This window comes from Stegostoma tigrinum, chromosome 19 (genome assembly GCF_030684315.1).
Source record: "Stegostoma tigrinum isolate sSteTig4 chromosome 19, sSteTig4.hap1, whole genome shotgun sequence".
NCBI lineage: Eukaryota > Metazoa > Chordata > Chondrichthyes > Orectolobiformes > Stegostomatidae > Stegostoma > Stegostoma tigrinum.
The window spans coordinates 53,191,783-53,215,333 of NC_081372.1; the positions used below are offsets into that span (position 1 = coordinate 53,191,783).

A 23,551-nucleotide genomic window follows, 5' to 3' on the forward strand; every position below is an offset into this window, starting at 1 on the left:
GGTAAGAGGAGAAAGATTCAAAAGCATCCTGAGGGGCAAACTTTTCACACAGAGGATGGTGCGTGTATGGAATGAGTTGCCAGAGGAAGCGGTGGAGGCTGGTACAATTACAACATTTAAAAATCATCTGGATGGGTATATGAATAGGAAGGGTTTAGAGGGATATGGGCCAAATGCTGGCAAATGGGACTAGACTTATTTAGGATATCTGCTCGGCATGGATGAGTTGGACAAAAGGGTATGTTTCTGAGCTGCACATCCCTATGACTCTAAACTATGCCTCTCTGTCAGTACACCCCAGTGTCAGTAATATATGGGGAGTAGCAGCAATACATGGGGAATGTCAGCCTACATTTTGCATCAGGGGGAATGTTGCAACAACAAATCCATAAAGATCAATTTTAGCTTATTCTGAGCAGCCAGTTCGTGTCCAGTGAAAAAATACTCAAAACCATTTAAACAGAAATGTGTGAAAATCTAACTGTTGGAACTATTATAGGAACAGACCTCTCAGAGGAAATGTCATTTCTACCAACATTTGCTCATTCTGGTAGACTTTCTACTGTCTCTTTACTGCACGCATGCTTGTAATTCTGTGGACTCAGTGCACTGTAGGTGCAGGATGAAGACAGCCTAAATGACTCTGGCGCATTAAAACAAATCATCCTGGTTTCAGAGACTGCATCAAGATAATTGAACTGGTAAATATGGCATTTAAATTGCATCCAGTCATTCTGTAGACATTAATTTTACAGTTAAACACAGTCGGGGTGTATGTGACTATTTACGTTTGTGATTCTCCTGTGGATCTCCTGTGTCATGAAGCATAATGTTTCAGAAGCTAATGTGTACTTCAGCAACAGTAGCAATGTATGTCCATCCGTTGTGGTAGTCATCAGCTTGATTTGCATAGAGCCATGGAGAAGAGAGGTAGTCAGTACTGTGGTATTATGAAAAATAGATAAACGTACAAGGTTGAGTTGTGTTATGTCTTACAGTCTTCAATACCACCACTTCTATTCAAGGTTTCCTATTGTCTCTGGAAATAACATAAGCTTTGTTGCATCAGGTAAAAATTCTTCCTGCAGACAGTGCGTGGATGGAAAATAAATTCAATCGAATATGCACCTTAGGTTGTGAAACAAAATAATTTGGATTATTAAATCAGTGGTAAGACCATGGATTGAGGTTGCAAGATGAGAAAAAATGAAGGAAGTAAATGGTGCCCACCCCTGGGTAGGAAGTAGGAAAGCGAATGGACCAATGAGATAAATGAATGCATCAGGTTAACAATGTGAGAGGACAGCAAGATAATTAGCCAGCCTGAAAATATGCCGGGAGATATGAAATAAGGGTAGACTGCACAGTGAATCAGAAGAAACAGACGTGCTTTCGGTTTGTTATGTCTGCGTTTGGCAAAGACCAACCTCATCCACCTCCAGAATCTTGGAAATCTTTAGGGAAGGTCAATGCACAGCAAATATCCAACAGCGTTTAAAAGGGCTTAAATGGATCTGAACAGTGTCAGCAGGTATTAGCTTCCTAGTGAGTTCATATGAAATCCTTACATCTTTCATCGATGAAGGCAGTGATGCACAATATAACTGATCAGAAATATGTAGAATCCCTAAAGTGTGGATGCAGGCCATTTGGCCCAACAAGCCTACACTGTTCCTTCATAGAGCATCCCACCCACCCCCATCCTATAACCCAATATGCCCCATGCTGATTCACCTAGCTTAGAAGCTATGGGCAATTTAACATGGCCAAGCCACCTAACCTGCAAATCACTGCGGGAGGAATCCAGGGCACCCAGATGGATCCCACACAGATATGGGGAGAACATGCAAATTCCACACAGACTCCACACATCCCACACTTCCCTGAAGGTGGAACTGAACCTGGATCCCTGATGCCATAATGCTGGCCACTCAATGTGCCATGCACCTGCCTGAAATGATTGTTATAATACAATCTAGTACGATCTACAATTAAAATGACTGTTATGATACAAACCAAATTTGCATGTTAAAAGGCATTTACCAAGATCCCCTTGTCATATGAATGATTTGGATGTGAATATAGGAGGCTTTGTTGGTAAGTTTGCAGATGATACTAAAATAGGTAGTGTAGTGGACAGCAAAGAATGTTTTCTCAGAGTACAACAGGATCTTGATCAGATTGGTCAATGGGTTGACTTTAATTTAGATAAGTGTGAGGTGTTGCATTTTTGTAGTGCAAACCAGGGCAGGATGTATACACTTAATGGGGAGTGTTGCCAAACAAAGAGACCCTAGTGGAATACATGCGCAGTTCCTTGAAAGTGGAGTCGAAAGTAGACAGGGTGGTGAAGAAGGCATTTGGTACGCTTGCCTTCTTTGATCATAGCATTATGTACAGGAGTTGGGAAATCATATTGCGGCTGTGCAGGACATTGGTGAGGCCACTTTTGGAATATTGCATTCAGTTCTGATTTCCCTTCTATAGGAAGGATGTTGTTAAACTTGAAAGGGTGCAGAAAAGCTTGACAAGGATGTTTCCGGGATTGGAGGGTTTGAGTTGCAGGGACAGGCTGAATAGGCTGGCGTTTTGCTTTCTCCCTGGAGCATTGGAGGCTGTGGGGTAACCTTATAGAGGTTTACAAAAAGATCATGAGGGGCATGAATAGAGTGAATAGCCAAGGTCTTTTACCCAGGGTGGGGGAGTCCAAAACCAGAGGACATAGGTTTGAGGTGAGAGGGGAAAGATTTAGAAAGTTCCGGACAGGTAGCCTTTTCAGACAGAGTGCGGTATATGTACGGAACAATCTGCCAGAAGAAGTGGTGGAGGTGGGGCATCTGGATAGGTAAATAAATGGGAGTGATCCAGAGGGATATGGTCCAAATGCTGACACATGGGACTGGCTCATCTTGGGATGTCTGGTTGGCACAGATGTGTTGGACCGAAGCATCTGTTTCTGTGCTGCGTAACACTAATTATTGCTTTGGATTCTAAAACAAACCTTGATTTGATTTATATTCACAAGTTAAATATCTCTTCAATAGCTCTGTGACTAGTGGCGATTATAAGCTCCATTATTTCCTCTGGTTGGGCAGTCACTGGCAAGTTATCATCAACTCAAAATGATCACTGTGAGAATGATGCAAAGGTTAGAAGGAATGCTTCTGAAGAATGCAATGGAATATATTATCTCAGGGAGATTAGCATAACAGTTAAGAGTGGAAAAAACATTCTGAAGTAAAAAGTGCAGGGCTGCAGGGGGCAAAGGAGATAAGGGAGATTAGTATGGATGGCTTCAGCAGTGAGTCAGCGTAGACAAGAAGCACTGAATGACCTTGTTCTGCAATTATGTGGTTTTATTAGAAATGATCAGGGAATGGTACAAAACAGTAATATGTGTTAAGTAGGTGAAAGGATTGAAGCTGCAAAGAAAACATGTGGATTTAAGAGATAATGGGAACTGCAGATGCTGGAGAATCCAAGATAATAAAGTGTGAAGCTGGATGAACACAGCAAGCCAAGCAGCATCTTAGGAGAAGGGTCTAGGCCCGAAACGTCAGCTTTTGTGCTCCTGAGATGCTGCTTGGCCTGCTTTGTTCATCCAGCTTCATACTTTGTTATATGGATTTAATATTGGAGAATTCTTTCCTTCTTTGCAAAACTGATTCCTACTTTGGATTAGTTTACATTCCAAACTATATTAATTGGTAAGGTTCAGTACTCAGATTAAATCAGGAGATGCAATTGGATAAGGTTGGTCTGTTTAAAATATGCCTTTCTATTTGTTAATTCAGAAATTACAATCAGTTAAGAATCAAAGACTACATTTCATGACATTATGCATAACGAAACTCAGACTGAGATAAGATACTCCATGCACAAAATATGGAGGGGGTTAGGCATTTTAGAAGTGATTCCCCATCCTCACCACTGAGAAATCTTGCTGGATCAAACTCCAATCAGTGTTTAAGAGCTGGCCAGTGAGTTTGTTTCTAAAATCACAAGCCTAGGTGCTAAGCTACCACCTCACCAGAAGCTATCAATCAATCAGAGACCAGAAGCTTTTAGATTTCAGAAATTATTGCTGAGGCTTGGGCTTCAGGGGATCCAGACCAAGATGAGGGATTGTTTTTGCTTGGGTTTTGTGAGGTGGTGGAGGGTAAATGGTCAGAACATGGCCCCATGTTAGGGCAATTGTAAATTTTTCCCAATCAATCTAAATCCAGCAGGCAGATCACACTGCTTTCCTAGTCCAGCCACTTTTCTTGTCTAGAGAAAAGGCAGGCAGTCAGACTGGGGGTGAGCAGAGCCTGTCAAATAGCAACTTCTCATCCAGCATGTAATTGCTGAGGTAGCAAGTATGGGTCACTTATCTCTCTAGGGTTGAAGAGTTTGCCTTTGCTTATAAGTAAAATTTCTTCAAGTGTTGCTGAGTTATGAATCGTGAAATAATTTGGCACAACAATAAAGCTCAGTCTATATTGATAACTTTATCATTTTTCTCAACTTGCTGTGGCTCAAAATATTCTCCTGACACTTAGAGAAGTTAATGAAAATCCAACGCTTTAATTTTAGCTATAAACCTGACTTCACATTGAGCACAATTTGCAAACACAAGGATAGTTTGTTAGAATTACAACCAAATCAAAATATTGAAGTCTTTAGGATAAAACACTACTATTGACACCTATTATAAAAGCTCCAGATTCAAAATGCGTCACACTGCTTGTACATGTGCACTGTTAGTGTTGTGAAATGTTACTGAAAAGGAAACAATTATTGTCCACTGAGCCTGTAAATGGAGGTGTGGGAAGCAACTTTCCTCAGAATGTTCATTCCCGCATTAGACCATCAAAAATAGGTGCATGATTGAATCAAATGGCCCATTGAGACTGGCCCACCAAACAATATAATCTTGGCTCATGACTATGTTGAGATTCTTTACCAGTACAACTGTATGGACATGATCCAAAGACAAGATCAGGACAGAATATGAAATCCTGAACCATGGATTGGTTGTTGCAAATGATTTCTTCAGTCATGCTTGAAGCACATGTACTAGACTGAGCTATGGAATCTTTACTGAAATATACAGATTTTAAAAAGTTACTTGGGCTCAGAATTACAATTGTAAAACCAACAAAGAGAGCATCAAATGTAACTGATATGATTATTCTATTGAAAAAAATCCCTTGGCACCTAGAAGTTAGTTTCTCAACGTTTTGTTATTTAATTTCACCTGTGTTTTCTGAACTTGGTGTTGTGTTCTGCGATTTTTGACCGTGCCTTTCCAAGAAGGATTCTGAACCGGTTCATATTCGGGTGATGCACACAATTGAATTCAGCTCTGAAGACAAGATGGTGTCTGTGGTCCTGTCACTGGTCCAGGATGTAGAAGCCTAGGCTACTTGCCCTGAGTACATATGTTCAAATCCCCCCAGGGCAGCTGGTGAAATTTAAAATTTGATGAATAAAACCTGGAATTGAAAGCTAATGTTAGCAATGGTGACCGTGAAATTGTTGCTAGCTGTTGTAGAAAGACATCCAGTTCACTAATATGTCCTTGAGCAAAGGGAATTTGCTGTCCATATATGATCTGGCCTGCATCTGACTCCAGACACACAGCAATGTGGTAGACTCTTAATTGCCCTCTGAAGTGGCTCTGGCGAAACACTCTAGGAATGGGTAAAATAATTCACGCTTTGCACAACGTTCACATCACGTGAGAGAAGTTTTTAAAAAATATTTTAGGAAGCATAACATCTGGCCATGCCACTCTTAGATTCAGGTATAACACAGGCATTGGCCAGGACAATACTTCCTGGAAATCGACCATATTCTTTACATACTCAAAGAAAATGCATATTCCATCAAGATGAGTATTTATTGTTGTCTTGAAAGTGAGCAGCCTTCTTTATAACTGAATGACTTGCCAGGCACCTTCAGAGGACAGTTCAGATGGTCACCCACACTGCTGGAGATCTGGAGTCACATAGACAGACTGGGGAAGGATGTTGAGGTCTGTCTACTACCTGTACCAGACGAGCTAATGTCCAATATTTTTCTTTTGAAGTTCCTCACAGTGGAAAGGGTCACAACATTGCTAATCCTAAGCAGGTTACACCTTTTTGACCCTGTGCCTTAAATTTCTCTGTCACATTGTAGTCCTGCAGAATCATCATGCTTTGTTTTTAATTCATTCACAGGATGAGGGTGTCACTGGCTAGGCAGCAATTATAACCGATCCCTAACAGTTGAGTCAACCCACATCACTGTGGGTCTGGAGTCACATGTAGGCCAGACCAGGTACGGATGGCAGTTTCCTTCCCTAAAAGACGGTCGTGAGCCTGATGAGTTTTTACGACAATCAACAATAGATTCATGGTTACAGAGATAGTAGGAACTGCCGATGCTGGAGAATCTGAGATAACATGGTGCAAAACTGGATGAACACAGCAGGGCAAGCAGAGTCAGAGGAACAGGAAAGCCAAAATTTCTAGTCAAGACCCTTCTTCAGAAATGGCGGAGGAGAAGGGGGTAATAAATAGGGAGAGAGGGGGAGGCGGATAGATGATGGATAGAGGGGAAGGTAGGTGGAGAGGAGACAGGCAGGTCAAAGAGGCGGGGTTGGAGCCAGTGAAGGTCAATGTAGGTGGGGAGCTAGGGAGGGGATAGGTCGGTCCAGGGAGGATGGACAGGTCAAGGAAGTGGGATGAAGTTAGTGGTTAGGAGATGGGGTGGAAGGAATGGTTAGGGAGGCGGGGACTGGCTGGGCTGGTTTTGGAATGCGATGGGGGAAGGGGAGATTTTGAAGCTGGTGAAGTCCACATTGATACCATTGGGCTGCAGGGTTCCCAGGCGAAATATGAGTTGCTGTTTCTGCATCTTTTGGGCGGTGTCATTGCGGCACTGCAGGAGGCCCAGGATGGACATGTCGTCTGAGGAGTGGGAGGGGGAGTTGAAATGGTTCGCAACTGCAAGGTGTAGTTGTTTGTTGCGAACTGAGCGTAGGTGTTCCGCAAAGCGGTTCCCAAAGAGGAGGCCACAGCGGATACAGTATACCACATTGGCAGAAGTGCAGGAGAACATCTGGTTGATGTGAAAGGTCTTAGGTCCTGGGATGGGGGTGAGGGGGGAAGTGTAGGGGCAGGTGTAGCACTTGCTTCAGTTGCAGGGAAAAGTGCCGGGGGTGGTGGGGCTGGAGCAAACAAGGGAGTCACGGAGAGAGTGGTCCCTCTGGAAAGCAGATAAGGGTGGGGAGGGAAAAATGTCTTTGGTGGTGGGGTTGGACTACAGATGGCGGAAATGTTGGAGGATGATCTTTTAGATTCAGAGGTTGGTGGGGTGGTACGTGAGGATGAGGGGGATTCTGTTTTTGTTGTTATTGCAGGTAGACGGTGTCAGGGATGAGTTGCGGGAAATGCAGGAGACATGGTTGAGGGCATTTTCGATCACTGTGGAGGGGAAGTTGCAGTCCTTGACAAACGAGGACATCTGAGATGTCTGGGAGTGAAATGCCTCATCTCGGGAGCAGATGCGGTGGAGGCGAAGGAATTGGGAATCAGGGAATGGCCTTTTTGCAGGAAGGTGGGCAAGAGGAGGTATCTTCTCGGTAGCTGTGGGAGTCAATGGGCTTGAAATGGATAATAGTTTCCAGGTGGTTGTCAGAGATGGAAACAGAGAGGTCCAGGAAGTAGAGAGAGTTATCAGAGATGGTCCAGGTAAACTTAAGGTTGGGGTGGAAGGTGTTAGTAAAGTGGATGAACTGTTCGAGCTCCTCGTTGGAGATTGAGACGGCGCCGATACAGTGATCAATGTAACGGAGGAAGAGGTGGGGGATAGGGTCAGTGTAGCTTTGGAAGAGGGATTGTTCCACGTATCCTACAAAGAGGCAGGCATAGCTTGGGCCCATGCGGGTTCCCATGGCCACCCGCTTTGTCTGTAGGAAGTGGGAGGAATCGAAAGAGAAGTTATTGAGGGTGAGGACGAGATCGGCAAAGTGGATGAGGGTGTCGGTGGAGGGGGACTGGTTGGGCCTGTGGGACAGGAAGAAGTGGAGGGCCTTTAACCCATCTGAATGGGGAATGCAGGTGTATAGGGACTGGACATCCATGGTAAAGATGAGGTGTTGGGGACCGGGGAATTGGAAGTTCTGGAGGAGGTGGAGAGCATGGGTGGTGTCACGGATGTAGGTAGGGAGTTCCTGGATCAAGGGGGAGAAAATGGAGTCGAAATAGATGGAGATATGTCCAGTGGGAAGGAGCAGGAGGAGACAATGGGTCGACCAGGGCACTCAGGTTTGTGTATTTTGGGAAGGAGATAGAAGCAGGTAGTACGGGGTTGGGGAATGATGAGGTTAGAGGCTGTGGGTGGGAGATTACCTGAGGTGATGAGGTTGTGGATGGTTTAGGAGATGTTAGTCCCCTGATTGTCAGCAGGAGGTTTATTTGTCTGCGTTCAATCTAATATTGAGACTTCATGGTGGTCCAAGTCAATGTTGAGTGCCCTTTGGGCGACTCCATCCCATCTTTATACCACTGTGCCACCATCTTTACTGCGTTTCTCCTGCTGGTGGTCAGGACTTACCGAGGAATGGTGATTGTGTTGTCTGGGATATTATCCATGACGTATTTTCCATGAATTTGACTGTGTCAAACTGTTTAAAGTCAGAAAGTGCTGGAGAAACTCTGAGGAGACAGAAACAGAATTAACATTTTGAGTCCAACATTTTCGAGACTATTTATTTTGAGGAAAGTCAGATTGGACTTGAAATGAGTTTTTGTCTCCACAGATGCGACCAGATCTGCTGAGTTTCTCCAATATTTTCTGTTTACTTCTGATCTCCGTCATCTGCAATATTTTGATTTTATTTTTCAGGCTACTCCTTGACAAATCTGTGAGATAGCTCTCCCAACTTTTCCAACTAGTCCCTAGATGTTGGTGAGGGGGTCTTTGCAGGGTTGACAGGATTTCCTGTTGCCATTTGGCTGCCTAAATCAATCTCTGGTAGCGCATAATGTTTCATGCCTTTTGTGAAATAACAAAATGGCTTGCTATTCGTAAGGAGGACTTTTCAGAATCAACAGGGCTGCTTTTGCAGTAGTTATTTCTGGTGACAAGGTCAATGTTAGGCGGGCCTTCTGGTTTCATTCCCGTGTTGAGAATTTGTAGTGATTTATAAAAGTGCTAGGCCTTTTCAGTTAAGAGTCAATCAGATTGCTGTGGGTCTGGAGTCACCTGGAGACCAGACCAGATAAGGATGGCAGCTTTCCTCTCGAAAGGATATTCGTGAACCAGATCTATTTTCACAACAATCAACAATGGCTTATTGGGCCATCATTAGATTTTATATTCCAGCTTTTATTGAATTGAAATTCTTCCATCTACTGTGAATGTAAACTGGGCCCCCAGAAAATTACCTGAGTCTCTAGATTACTGGCACGATGACGATACCACAACATTCACCTAAATTGCTGACTTTAAGCAGGTAAAATATTTCCAACATGGTTGACCTAATTTTGTGTCTGACATGTCTCGACTGGAAACAGTCTTCATGAGCCGTAATACCAGCATACAATGGCATATTATGTTTCTAGGTGGCTACTATCAAACACCGACAATACCAGATCACGAACATTGCAACATTGCAGGAAACCAACCACCCACCCATCCTCCTTCCTGCAACAACGCCATCCCCTGTTCCCAATTCCTTCGCCTCCGCCGCTTCTGCTCCCAGGATGAGGCATTCCACTCCCATACATCTCAGACGTCCTTGTTTTTCAAGGACCGCAACCTCCCCCCGACGGTGGTCGAGAATGCCCTCAACCATGTCTCCCGCACTTCCCGCAACTCATCCCTCACACCCCCTCCTCGCAATAACAACCAAAACAGAATCCGCCTCGTCCTCACATAACACCCCATCAATCTCCAGATCCAATGCATCACCCTCCAACACTTCCACCATCTGCAATCCGACCCCACGACCAGAGACTTTTTTCCCTCGCCACCCTTATCTGCTTTCCGGAGGGACCACTCTCTTTGTGACACCCTTGTCCGCTCCACACTCCCCTCCAGCCCCACCTCGTCTGGCACTCTTCCCTGCAACCACATGAAGTGCTATACCTGCCCCTATACCTCTCCCATCACTCCAATTCCAGGCCCAAAGAAGACTTTCCACATCAAGCAGATGTTCACCTGAACGTTTGCTAATGAGGTATACTCCATCCGCTGTACTCGTCGTGGCTTCCTCTTAGGGACCGCTTTGCGGAACACCTACGCTCAGTTTGTACTAAACAACTGCACCTCTCAGCCATGAACTATTTCAACTCCCCCTCCCATTCCTCAGATGACTTGTCCTTCCTGGGCCTCCTGCTGGGCCACAACGATGCCACCTGAAGGTTGCAGGAACAGGAACTCATATTCCACTTGGGAACCCTGCAGCCCAATGATATCAATGTGGACTTCACAAGCTTCAAAATTTCCCCTCCCCCTACCACGTCGCAAAACCAGCCCAGCTCGTCCCCGCCTCTCTAACCTGTCCGTCCTCCCACCTATCCCCTCCTCCCACCTCAAGCCCCACCACCATCTCCTACCTACTAACCTCACCCCGACCCCTTGATCTGTCTGTCCTCCCTAGACTGACCTATCTCCTACCTAACTCCCCGCCAACATTCAACTTTACTGGCTCCATCTCTGCCTCTTTGACCTGTCTGTCTCCTCTCCACCTATCTTCTCCTTTATCCATCTTCTATTCGCCTCCCCCTCTCTCCCTATTTATTTCAGAATCCCCTTCCCCTACCCCATTTCTGATTAAGGGTCTAGGCCCGAAACATCAGCCTTCCTGCTCCTCGGATGCTGCTTGGCCTGCTGTGTTCATCCAGCTCTACACCTTGTTATCTCAGATTCTCCAGCATCTGCAGTTCCTACTATCTCAGTGGGTGGCATGGTGACCTCACACACCAGGGACCCAGGTTCAATTCCAGCCTCGGGCAACCGCCTGTGCGGAGTTTGCACATTCTCCTTGTGTCTGCGTGGGTTTCCTCCGGGTGTTCTGGTTTCCTCCCACAGTCCAAAGATGTGTGGGCTAGGTGGATTGGCCATACTAAATTGCCTGTAGTGTTCAGGGGTGTGTAGGTTATAGGGGGATGGGTCTGGGTGGGATGCTCCAAAGGGCTGTGTGGACTTGTTGGGCCAAAGGGCCTGTTGCCACACTGTAGGGAATCTAATCTTCTCCAGATATTGCCTTATTGCTGTGCATATCACACAGTGACTACACTTCACTGACTATAGAGGACTTTGGACTGTCTTTTAGATGAAAGGCGATGTATAACAACAGCCTTTCTGTCTCTCAGTTATTACAAGAGCACCTTTACCACACATAGCCAGTCAACCTCTCATTTCCCTCTTTCAGACAATTCATAATTAATTTCTCGCTGGTCCATGTTCTTAAATTAGTCAAGAAGTTTACTCGCATGTCACAGGAATTGTGTGGAGCTGTTAATATACAGCAAATTATTGAAAACAGCACAAAAGTGAAAGAGACCCTAGAGAAGCCTTGTAGTAAATGATGTTAGTCTATATGCACAAGACAATACGAACCAAGTTCTAAAAATAGCTTTAAAAACAGGAGTGTGTAATTTGTGTCAGTAATTATAGACTTATAAGGTCAGTTCTTTTGTAATAGAATTGTGTTAGCTAAGTCATATGAAGTAACCAGAAGTGTTAAATCCATTAGATGTGTCCATTTTCTCTGAAATATTGATGTATCAGTGGCAGTCATCCATTAGCATGATGGTTATAGAATAGGCATCTGGTGTTTCATTTCTTTGTCTAGGAGAACAAGATATTTCCAGGCTAATTCTGTTTATTTGCGTAGTGAATGAAACTGAACATGCATCTTACGATCAGAACTGTGGTGATGTTGGGTGTTCCTTCTGTAAAGGATAGTGGAAATGTAAAACAATACTTTTCACTGCATCTCACTACAGGTGACAATATCAAATCAAATTAAACGAAACATTTGCAACCTGTCTAATATGAGGCTCAGTTTGTGTGCCTACCAAGGGAACCCATCTTCAGATCACATTGCAGTCTTAGTTTTAACATAAAAATTGAGCTGAAATGCAGAGATGAGTGACGTGAGCGTGACTGATCTTATCATGAAGGCAGCATTTGACTGAATGCAACAACAGGTCACCTTGGTAAAACTGGAGTCACAACTGTGACTCCCCACTGATTAGAATTGCACCTGGCAAATATGAAGATGGTTGTGGTTTTTGGGGGCCAATCATTTTACCTCTACTATATCACTACAGGTGTTCCTCGGGGTAGCATCCTAGGCACAACCAGCATCAGCCTCTTCATCAGTTACCTTCCCCCCAGCATAACGCCAAAAGAGTGGATGTTCACTGGTAATTATACCATCAGAGCCGTCGAACAATAAACAAGTCACAGCACAAGACACTGCAAGCTGAATAAAGTAGTCAGCTGTTCTAATACTACCAACACCGAGAGTCCCTAACTTTGCAGATTACTGTGTTTCAGATGTAGATCCATGTTCCTTTTAAATGTGTTGAATGTTTCCTACCTCACACACCACACTGGGCAGTAAATTCCAGAAAGCCACCACCTTCTGAGTGAAAAGGTTTTCCTCCATCTCCCTCTCATCCTTCCGCCAATCACCTGAAGTCTGCGTAGGCTGGTCGTTGACCTAGCTACTGTCTGCCCTATCCAAGCCCCTCATTATTTTGTAAACCTCATTTAAATCATTCCCTCAGCGTGGACTTGTTGGGCCAAAGGGCCTGTTTCCACATTGTAGGAAATCTAATCTAATCTAATGTAATCATCCTCTTTTCTCAGCAAAACAACCCCAACCTATCCATTCCGATGTCACAGCTAAAGCACAGTAGCTGCAGGAGCAGGTTGGAGGCTGTGAATTCTGTGGTGATTAATTTTTCTGCCATGTCTCCAAAGCCTGTACACATTCCATAAGAAACAAGATAGGAATGCAACGGAATAGTTTCCCCTTGCCTGGATGAGTACTGCTTCAAAACCCTCAAGATACATTACATCCAGAAAAACAGACCACTTAAGAGTCAGACAGTCATACAAGCGTGGAAGCAAACCCTTTGGCCCAACCAATCCATGCTGACCATAATCCCAAACTAAACTAGTCCCACCTGTGCTTGGGTCATATCCCTCCAAACACTGCTCTTTCATGTACTTATCAATGCATCTTTTAAACATTGTAACTGTGCCCACATCCACCACTTCCTCTGGAAGTTCCTTCCATACACTAACCGCTCTCTGTGCAAAAGAAATTGCCCCTCATGTCTTTTTAATATCTCTCTGCTCTCACCTTAAAAAAAAATGCCGCCTAGATTTGAAATCCCCCACCCTAGAGAAAAGACCTTGGTTATTCACCTTATCTATATCCCTCATAATTTTATAAACATCTGTACTGTCACTGTCCACCTCGTACTTTCCAGTGAAAATATTCCCAGACTTTATGGCCTCTGCCCATAATGCAAACCCTCCTATCCCAGCAACTTCCTGCTAAATCTCTTCTGAACCTTTTTGAATTTGATTGATACCCATCCACCATCTTAAACATTCAATCCCTCCTCCTATGCCTCACAGTGGCCGTAGTGTGTATCACCTACAAGGCAGGCTAGACCAAATCACCAAACATCCTTTGGCTCCAAATCTGCAATTTCTACCACCTCACAAGGCAGGAGATGCATGAAAACAAGTCCCCCCCTCAATTCATGTTGCTCCCTGACTTGGAACTAAATTGCTTTTCTTTCACTGTCAAAATTGTCTCCTGAGTAACACTTGGTGAACCTATACCACATGACCGCAGATGTTCAAGGACGCAGCTCATTATCGCATTGTCAATCACAATTAGGATAAGGACAATGAGTGGGTAATTCATACTGGTCTCATCATCAATACCCACATGCAAGATTTAAAACAAAAAAAAATTAAAATCTGCTTCCGTAAAGTTTATAACATTTGAAATTCTCTTGTTGAGTATTTGTATTAATACTATTTGGGAACAATCCTAAAAGGGGTCTGATAAATGGGTAACTGAGGAAGGGAAAGACAGGAGGTGGAGGGGTGCGGGTTTGCCATAGGTTGCTACATCGACGAAAGAACTGTTGGGGCATTGAAGTGGGACTTCCTTCTGAGTGAGGGTCTGAAATACCACCACTGACACATACAAACCTCTCCCTGGAACAGCTGATATCAGGCTCGAACAGTTCATCCACTTCACCAACACCTTCCACCCCAACCTTCAGTTCACCTGGGCCATCTCCAGCACATCCCTCACCTTCCTGGACCTCTCAGTCTCCATCTCAGGCAACCAGCTTGTAACTGATGTCCATTTCAAGCCCACCGACTCCCACAGCTACCTAGAATACACCTCCTCCCACCCACCCTCCTGCAAAAATTTCATCCCCTATTCCCAATTCCTCTGCCTCCGCCGCATCTGCTCCCACGATAAGACATTACACTCCCGCACATCCCAGATGTCCAAGTTCTTTAAGGACCGCAACTTTCACCCCACAGTGATCGAGAACGCCCTTGACCGCGTCTCCCGTATTTCCCGCAACACATCCCTCACACCCCGCCCCCGCCACAACCGCCCCAAGAGGATCCCCCTCGTTCTCACACACCACGCTACCAACCTCCGGATACAACGCATTATCCTCCGACACTTCCGCCATTTACAATCCGACCCCACCACCCAAGACATTTTTCCATCCCCTCCCCTGTCAGCTTTCCGGAGAGACCACTCTCTCCGTGACTCCCTTATTCGCTCCACACTGCCCTCCAACCCCACCACACCCGGCACCTTCCCCTGCAACCGCAGGAAATGCTACACTTGTCCCCACACCTCCTCCCTCACCCCCATCCCAGGCCCCAAGATGACATTCCACATTAAGCAGAGGTTCACCTGCACATCTGCCAATGTGGTATACTGCATCCACTGTACCCGGTGCGGCTTCCTCTACATTGGGGAAACCAAGCGGAGGCTTGGGGACCGCTTTGCAGAACACCTCTGCTCAGTTCGCAACAAACAACTGCACCTCCCAGTCGCAAACCATTTCCACTCCCCCTCCCATTCTCTAGAGGACATGTCCATCATGGGCCTCCTGCAGTGCCACAATGATGCCACCCGAAGGTTGCAGGAACAGCAACTCATATTCCGCCTGGGAACCCTGCAGCCATATGGTATCAATGTGGACTTCACCAGTTTCAAAATCTCCCCTTCCCCCACTGCATCCCTAAACCAGCCCAGTTCATCCCCTCCCCCCACTGCACCACACAACCAGCCCAGCTCTTCCCCCCCACCCACTGCATCCCAAAACCAGTCCAACCTGTCTCTGCCTCCCTAACCGGTTCTTCCTTTCACCCATCCCTTCCTCCCACCCCAAGCCGCACCCCCAGCTACCTACTAACCTCATCCCACCTCCTTGACCTGTCCGTCTTCCCTGGACTGACCTATCCCCTCCCTACCTCCCCACCTACACTCTCTCCACCTATCTTCTTTACTCTCCATCTTCGGTCCGCCTTCCCCTCTCTCCCTATTTATTCCAGTTCCCTCTCCCCATCCCCCTCTCTGATGAAGGGTCTAGGCCCGAAACGTCAGCTTTTGTGCTCCTGAGATGCTGCTTGGCCTGCTGTGTTCATCCAGCCTCACATTTTATTACCTTGATATCAGGCAGGGATGTGCTCCCCTCTGACTCTTCAGGTAGTAGAGTAGAAAACCCAACCATCCCAAAAGTGCTGGTCAGGACATAGGGATAATGAGCAAGGACTCAATGGACAGGATGACAATGAGTGCCACACAATGATTTGGATTCTACCATCACCTCTTCACTGCAACTTTTAGTAAATTTGCTAGAAAGCCATTGATCAAAATGTGCCGACGACTGAATGGTAGGCAGTACTGTTAGTTGTATCAGAGATAATGGGAACTGCAGATGCTGGAGATTCCAAGATAATAAAATGTGAGGCTGGATGAACACAGCAGGCCAAGCAGCATCTCAGGAGCACAAAAGCTGACGTTTCGGGCCTAGACCCTTCATCAGACTGTTAGTTGTGTAGGTTAGGAAGGGAAAGGTATGTCAGGAGCCTGCTGACGAGAGCTGATAACTGGACAGTGCTGAAAGCTGGACTTGAGGAATATCAGTTCATGAGCTTTGCAAGATATTTCTCTCAGACTCTCAATATAACATGCTTCACAGCTGTTTAGCGTCCTGAGATTGTGAAATTATGCTGTAATGAATTTTCCATTACAATACATATGATATAAATGTAACAAATTTGACAGCCAAGTTGCAGCAATCTCAGAACACAGTTCTGAGTGTCTTGTGATATTTGACGAGGAGGAGGAGGATGAGCAATTGGAATCCTGTTTAGTAAAACTGAACAAGTCTATAAGCATTTCATTTAAGATATCGCGATATGACAATGTTCAGGATATTTCTGTTGCAAGAGCATTCAACAATAGAAACTGCCAAGCTCATGTACTATTTTAGAAAGGGAATTTACACAACATTGCATTATAACTTATTTCCAGGAAATTCAATAATTTGGAATGACGAAAGGAATTAATAATATATGCACCAAACATACTGGACATTATGGAAAAGGATTAAATACTACAGTCAGACCTTAGCAACCAGTAAGTTGAAAAGGAAGTTTGGCAGATTTTTTTTAACGGAAAGTGGAAAACAATGGAAATGTGGGCTATTGGATACATAGTCATTAACTAAAAGGCAGAATCTTTTGAAGGCACTTAAGAGGACACCAGCAGGCCTTTCTTGGGATCAAGGATCTTAGATGCAGTGGTCTCACATAGCAAGAAATGCTGTATTAACTGGCAGTTCCAGTGGGAAGGCAATGGCTGCTGTTGGTTCTGCACTCACTCTAAGCCTTTGATTATTCCTGGATCTCAGGCCAGAGTGGTTTGATGGTTTGAAGGAAGTCATGAGGTAGGGAACATGTGGGAGGACCATCAGCAGCTAGGGCAGTAGTTGGTTCTCAGGCCTAGGCCTGACCAGCACTTTTTGGATGTTTGGGTTTTCTACTCTACTACCTGAAGAGTCAGAGGGGAGCACATCCCTGCCTGATATCAGCTGATCTCTCGATCAGATACTGAGTGTCTTTGAAAGAGCAAACCCATCTGCCTGACTGCAAGAGATGGCCAGGTTCTGCTGATTGTAATCCTGACATGGCGTACCTCCCCACAGCCATCACCTTACTACTAGGTTCCTATCAATTAATCAGGTGAAAAGGTAATCCATGGTGCTTCTTGTCAGAGATTTAATAGGAATGGGTCCTCATTCCCTGTCTTCCCACCTGCTTTAATACCCCCAACTTGTCACATGAGAAGGTGACTGTAAGCAACAATTGATAGAAAGACAGGAGTTGGGGGCAAGTACGAATGGTGATTGTGATTGATCTGAAATGGATGCAATTTTCAGACATCATTGAATGATCCCATGTTTTAAAATTTCTTAATTCTTATCAGTGTAATCTAAAATGATACCCATCACATAGGAAGATAATCGTGGTTGTTGGAGGTCAGTTAATGGCATGCTGGCCTTCATAACAAGAGGAATTGAGTATAGGAGCAAAGAGGTCCTTCTGCAGCTGTACAGGGCTCTGGTGAGACCGCACCTGGAGTATTGTGTGTAGTTTTGCTCCCCAAATTTGAGGAAGGACATTCTTGCTATTGAGGGAGTGCAGTGTAAGTTCACGAGGTCAATTCCTGGAATGGCAGGACTATCATATGTTGAAAGATTGGAGCGACTGAGCTTGTATACACTTGAGTTTAGAAGGATGAGAGGGGATCTGATTGAGTCATATAAGATTATTAAGGGATTGGGCACTCTGGAGGCAGGGAGTATGTTTCCACTGATGGTTGAGTCCAGAACCAGAGGGCACAGATTAAAAATAAGGGGTAGGCCATTTAGAACAGAGTTGAGGAAAACCTTCTTCACCCAGAGAGTGGTGGATATATGGAATGCTCTGCCCCAGAAGGCAGTGGAGGCCAAGTCTCTGGATACTTTCAAGAAAGAGATGGATAGAGCTCTTAAAGATAGTGGAATCAAGGGTTATGGGGTTAAGGCAGGAACAGGATACTGATTGTGGATGATCAGCCATGATCATAATGAATGGTGGTGCTGGTTCGAAGGGCCAAAAGGCCTACTCCTGCACCTATTGTCTATAGTTATCTCAGGTCCAGTTCACCTCTGCGAGAGTACCTCAGGGTAGTGTCCTAGGCCCAACCATCTTCAGCTGCTTCATCTCCTCCATCATAAAGTCAGAAGTAGGGACGTTCGCCAATGATTGCATAATGTTCAGCACCATTCATCACCCCTCAGCTACTGAAGCAGTCCATGTTCAAATCCAGAAAAATCTGGACAATATCCAGGCTTGGGCTGACAAATGGCAAGTAACATTCATGTCAGACACATGCCAAGCAATGACCATCTCCAATTAGAGAAAATCTAACCATTGTCCCTTGCCATTCAATGGCTTCACCATCATTGAAATGCCCTCCACCTACATTCTTGGGATTGCTATTGACCAGAAACTGAACTGGATTCACCATATAAATAGAGTGACGATAACAGCAGGTCAGAGCCTAGGGAAGCCTGCAGTAAGCAATTCACTTCTTAACTCCCCAAAACCTATCCACCCTCTACAAGGCCTAAACCAAGAGTGTGATGGAATATTCCCCACTTACCTGGAAGGGTGTAGTTTCAACAACACTCTAAAAAGCTTGACACCATTCAGGACAAAGCAGCTCGCTTTATTGGCACGACATTCACAAGCATACATTCCTTCCACCACCAACACTCAGTAGCAGCAGTGTGTACTATTTACAAGATGCACTACAGAAATTCACTAAAGATCCTCAGACAGCAACTTCCAAACCTACAAACACTTCAGCCTAGAAGGACAGGGGCAGCACCACCACCTGCAAGTTGCCCTCCAAGCCATTCAGCATCCTGACTTTGAAATACATTGCTGTTCCCTCACTATTGCTGGGTTAAAATCCTGCTGCAAACTGCAACAGTTTGAGAAGATAGCTCACCACAACCTTCCCAAGGGCAAATAGGGATGGGCAATAAATGCTAATCCAGCCAAAAATAACCACATTGCGTGAATGAATGATAAGACAAATCTGTAAAAGTCTTACAATTTATAAACATTATCAAAACATTGGGACACTGCTTAGCCACATGGCCAAATAAATACAATGTGTTGTTATTACTGCATTGTAGGTATGGATTGCTAATATTATTAGTGGACTGTGGTTCAATTATGCCATCTTATGGTGTCTATTGTTATTTTCTCAGGTTCCTGTTAAGCCTAAGGACAAGCTTGAGAAGTGAAAGCCATCACTCAGAAATTTAGAGTCTGATTTTCAATTTTCATCAACGATTGATGAGACTTTTAAGGCTTCACATTCTGATGGGCACAGTGTGCATTGATCAACTTACCTGAACACTTGTATGTTGACACTTGACTGGCTAAGATGGTCAATCGTGCCTCTCTGTGGCTTACGTCAGTGGCTTTGTGTGTGCTGTGTTACTGTGGAACAAATTCCACCCAGAAGAGTTTGCAACATCGAATATGGAAGATGGAACAATCAAAAGCAAGCTTAGTAGCCCATCGCCGTGTAAAACGTGGCTGGGTGTGGAACCAGTTCTTCATCGTGGAGGAGTACACTGGAACAGAGCCACTCTATGTTGGAAAGGTGAGGTTAACATTTATAAGACCTATTTTTAATTCCTGGAGGGATTGGTGCCATTTTACATAAAGCAGCTGAATTTTACTTAAAAGCAAATACCAACTGATCTTTCTGCAGTGTTTGAACCTTTGTATAAAATTGTCAAACTGTACAAGTCAGAATAATCTGAAGATGTCTGCTGCAAAATGAATACTATTATCTCTTAATATTCATTGAAACCAATCATTTTCTTCAGCTGGACTAATTGCAAGTTTTAGATTGCTAGTCCAGTGTCATTGATTACAAGCTGCCCCCCCACCCCCCTCAACCCCCCAACATAAAACTGTAAGGTGCTTTCAAAATATGTTTTCTATCCACTATGTAGTCCAAAACTGGAAAACTTGACAAGAGTGGGTCCAAAGCTAGATTAAACTCATTCAGTTTCGCTTCTGAATAGAGAGGAGGACTACTGAGTTAGGCATAAAATTGACATTCCACCCAATCCCACAGAGTGGGAAGTGACTCCTGAACCACATTATAAAGGTTGAGTTGGGCCCATTAATTGCTCACCATAGCAGGGACAATGAAACAAATTTTTTGTCATTGTGAGTGCAGCCGGCTCTACAATGATCAGGTTTTGATCTGTGTTGCAGTATCACACCAGATAATTCCTCTACGAGGTGAGGAAGGGGAACCAAGTGGCATTCTTCAATTAAAATCTTCATTTGGAACATGATTTCTGCCCAACATTGTTGACCTTTCAAGCAAAGGTCAGGAATGCTTCTTTTTCAATAAACTGAATGTAATTTGATATAGAAGCCCGAAGGCCTGGCATGGGATCACAGTAATTACAGGCAAGGTTGGAGAACCTAACATACAACAGCTCACAAGAGAAAACTGTTTTAATTAGCAGAAAGAACAGAACAATGGTGGCTAAATTGAAGAGTATATCTTGGATTAACAAGGGCAGAAAGCTCAACCAGACACATCTTGATATTTCACATATCAGGCAGGACACTGAAGGAGATCATTTGTGGTGTAACACTTTCCAAACATGACCTTTTAACAACAGAAATCAGCCTCCTGCAGACACTGCAATAGTGACGAATCAACATCATATGATGTCCCGGCTACATCATTGCTCGACATGGAGAATACATCAGTGATTTATAAAACATCAAACTGTACTCCTGCTTCAGCTCATCTGCTGCTGAAACCCTTTCGTTGTCTCCAACTCAACTATTGCAATGCATTTTCAGCTGATCTTCCCACCTTCTGTCAAGCTGCTGTCATCCAGTGCAAAGCTTCCTTTTGTTACAACTACACCCTGGGCAAAGCTCCCCAATCTGTTACCGTCTCAGATAGATTAACCCAACTTGTTAAACTTCTGGAGGAGGAGGAATGAACTCTTTCTTTAGCCATCTTCCCCCTCAGGATTACTTTAAGCAAGATTCCTTGTGAATACCTTTCTCCCAGACTCAGATGAACTTGGAGTTAATTCAACCAGGCTTTCTCAAATCAACACAAAGAGTGTGTTTATCATATACTTAAATTGAAAAGTGATGCAGCACATATACACAAAGATTAAAAATAAGTGGAAAGTTTATAAAGATAAAAGTGAAAAGGAAGTGAACAATTGCAGTCGATCTTATCAGTGACTTAAAAGTTGAATCATTTTTTTTGAGATTCCAGGTTTTGAAGTCTGTTTGAAGTATCTTTCTCGGGAATACATTTTTTTAACTGGCTTCCAGCATTTAGAGTGAGAGAAGTTCTTCCTTCACCTATAAGATGCAGGGAACAAGAGCAGTGCTTTTTTTTATATCTGTGACATTCACTGCATGCTAATGCTGAAAGCCAGTTGGGTACACAGGAGAGAGTTCAGTCCCACTTATCTACTCCAGTAGAGCGGAACTGGCTTTTCAACCATTTCTTTAACATCCCAGAGAGTAAAATTGCAAGAGCTGTTTTTGACAGAGAGGGGAGAAAAAGTCAGCCATGTCACATCTCTTTTTGTTAAGTATCTCTCTGTTAGAAGTTTTCCTGACAATTAGGTGTGCGATATTCCATGGGCTTCACCCAGAATTTTGCAAGCATTCATGAAATTAAATATGCATTTTTTTCACTTGCAGCCCTCCTTTTTAAAATTACACATTTTGAAATTATAAGTAAAAAAATCTATAAATTCTCCGAGGTTCCAATGCCATGTCATTGACAACCATATCCTTATTCACAGAAAGCCCTGTTTACCAAAGCACCTCTGTGCTTGCTGGGCCTGCATCAGTTCCAGATAAACAGTGCCTCAAGTTTTGAAATGCTCTTTCCTGTAAGGCCTAGCCATTATCTCTATAATCCCCTCCATCATGTCGACCCTAAATAGCATCTGCAGTCCTTTTATTCTGGCCTTTCGATCATCCCTGATTTCAATCAGTCCACCGTTAGTGACAGCCATCAGCCGATTTTAACACTGGGATTTCCCTTTCTAAACTTTTCTCACATCTATCTCACTTTATTAAAAACCTACTTTTTCAACAAAGCTGTAGATCCTGCACTCTGTGTATGTGACTTAATGTCATGTTGAATTTTGCAATGATCCTGTGAAGCACCTTGGAAAGTTTAATTACATGAAACGTATTCTGCAAAGAATGTTGTATTGTGATTGTGGTGAAGTTGGTAAATTGTCCGTTCTGGCTAACTATGCGCAGATGCGGGACATTGCTAGGGTTTTAACGTGTGCATAAATGAGGACACACTTCAATACACTGAGGGAGGCTTGAATCCAGTAGTTTCACTGTGTGAAAAGGCTGCAGCTTCACTCGCAACAGGAATTTAACAAATATCACCTTGTTGCTAACACAGCATCGCTATTCATGAAAACTAATTGAAAGTGAACCTAAATGTTGTGGAATGCTTGGGGGCAAGAGAAGGTACCAAAGGAAGTTTGGACATCTTGTGTTGATTTAGCCCTAACTGATTATGATGAAAGTTTCTAGCTGTGAAGAATACTGAGCTTTAAAAATGGAAATAAGTTGTGGAAATGTTAGTACAACTCCCAGTAGCACACAGCCTCGAGCCTGACACACTTTGATAATAATGGATTTCTTCTACAGCCTGGAGTTGGAGAGTGTTGCGATTTGAAAACCACACTGTGTTTCCAAACTCTTTCTACAGGGGCTTCATGCTGTACCACTTCGTTCAAGCTACAATCTAATGTTTGATTCCTGTGATTTCTTTGGTTCTGAATGTATTGGATTCTTGAATAGGTCAACGATCTCTGTCTGAGGTTTCCCATCCTCTCATCACTTCTCAGGCCAGACCTTAAAACATGTTGCACATGTAAAACATGAGGGAGGATAATGGAAAAGAAGGGGACTGAGGAAAGTCACATCTGTTTATACCTGTTGCCATGATGCACTGGAGTAATGCACTGGAAATCAAACTGCACTATTCCTGTAGTCACAGCAGAGAGTCATACAGCACAAAAAGAGACCCTTTGGTCCAACTCATCCATGCCAACTAGACATCCCAATCTGACCTAGTGCCATTTGCCAGCCTTTGGCCCATATTCCTCTAAACCCTTCCAATTCATATACCCATTCAGATGCCTTTAAAATGTTGTAATTGTACCAGCATATTTACCTTATCCACGCTCCTCATGTATTTATAAACCTCTTTCAGGTCACCCTCAGCCTCCAATGCTCCACAGGCAAAAGCCCCAATCCATTTAGCCTCTCCCTGTATCTCAAACCTTCCAGCCCTGGCAACATCTTTTCTGCACCCTCTCAAGCTTAACAACATCTT

The 23,551-nt window shown here is 44.1% G+C and overlaps 1 protein-coding gene across 3 annotated transcripts in view; it reads left to right on the forward strand.

Annotated features, from left to right (window-relative positions):
- LOC125461535 (cadherin-22-like) overlaps nt 1-23,551 on the forward strand; it is a 731,460-nt gene that overhangs the window by 112,974 nt on the left and 594,935 nt on the right. For all 3 annotated transcript variants that reach the window (XM_048550445.2, XM_059652843.1, XM_048550446.1), the window contains exon 2: nt 19,380-19,780. In XM_048550445.2, coding sequence (XP_048406402.1) covers nt 19,559-19,780 — 222 coding nt within the window. In that variant the 5' untranslated portion in view covers nt 19,380-19,558. The remainder of the gene's footprint in view (nt 1-19,379; nt 19,781-23,551) is intronic.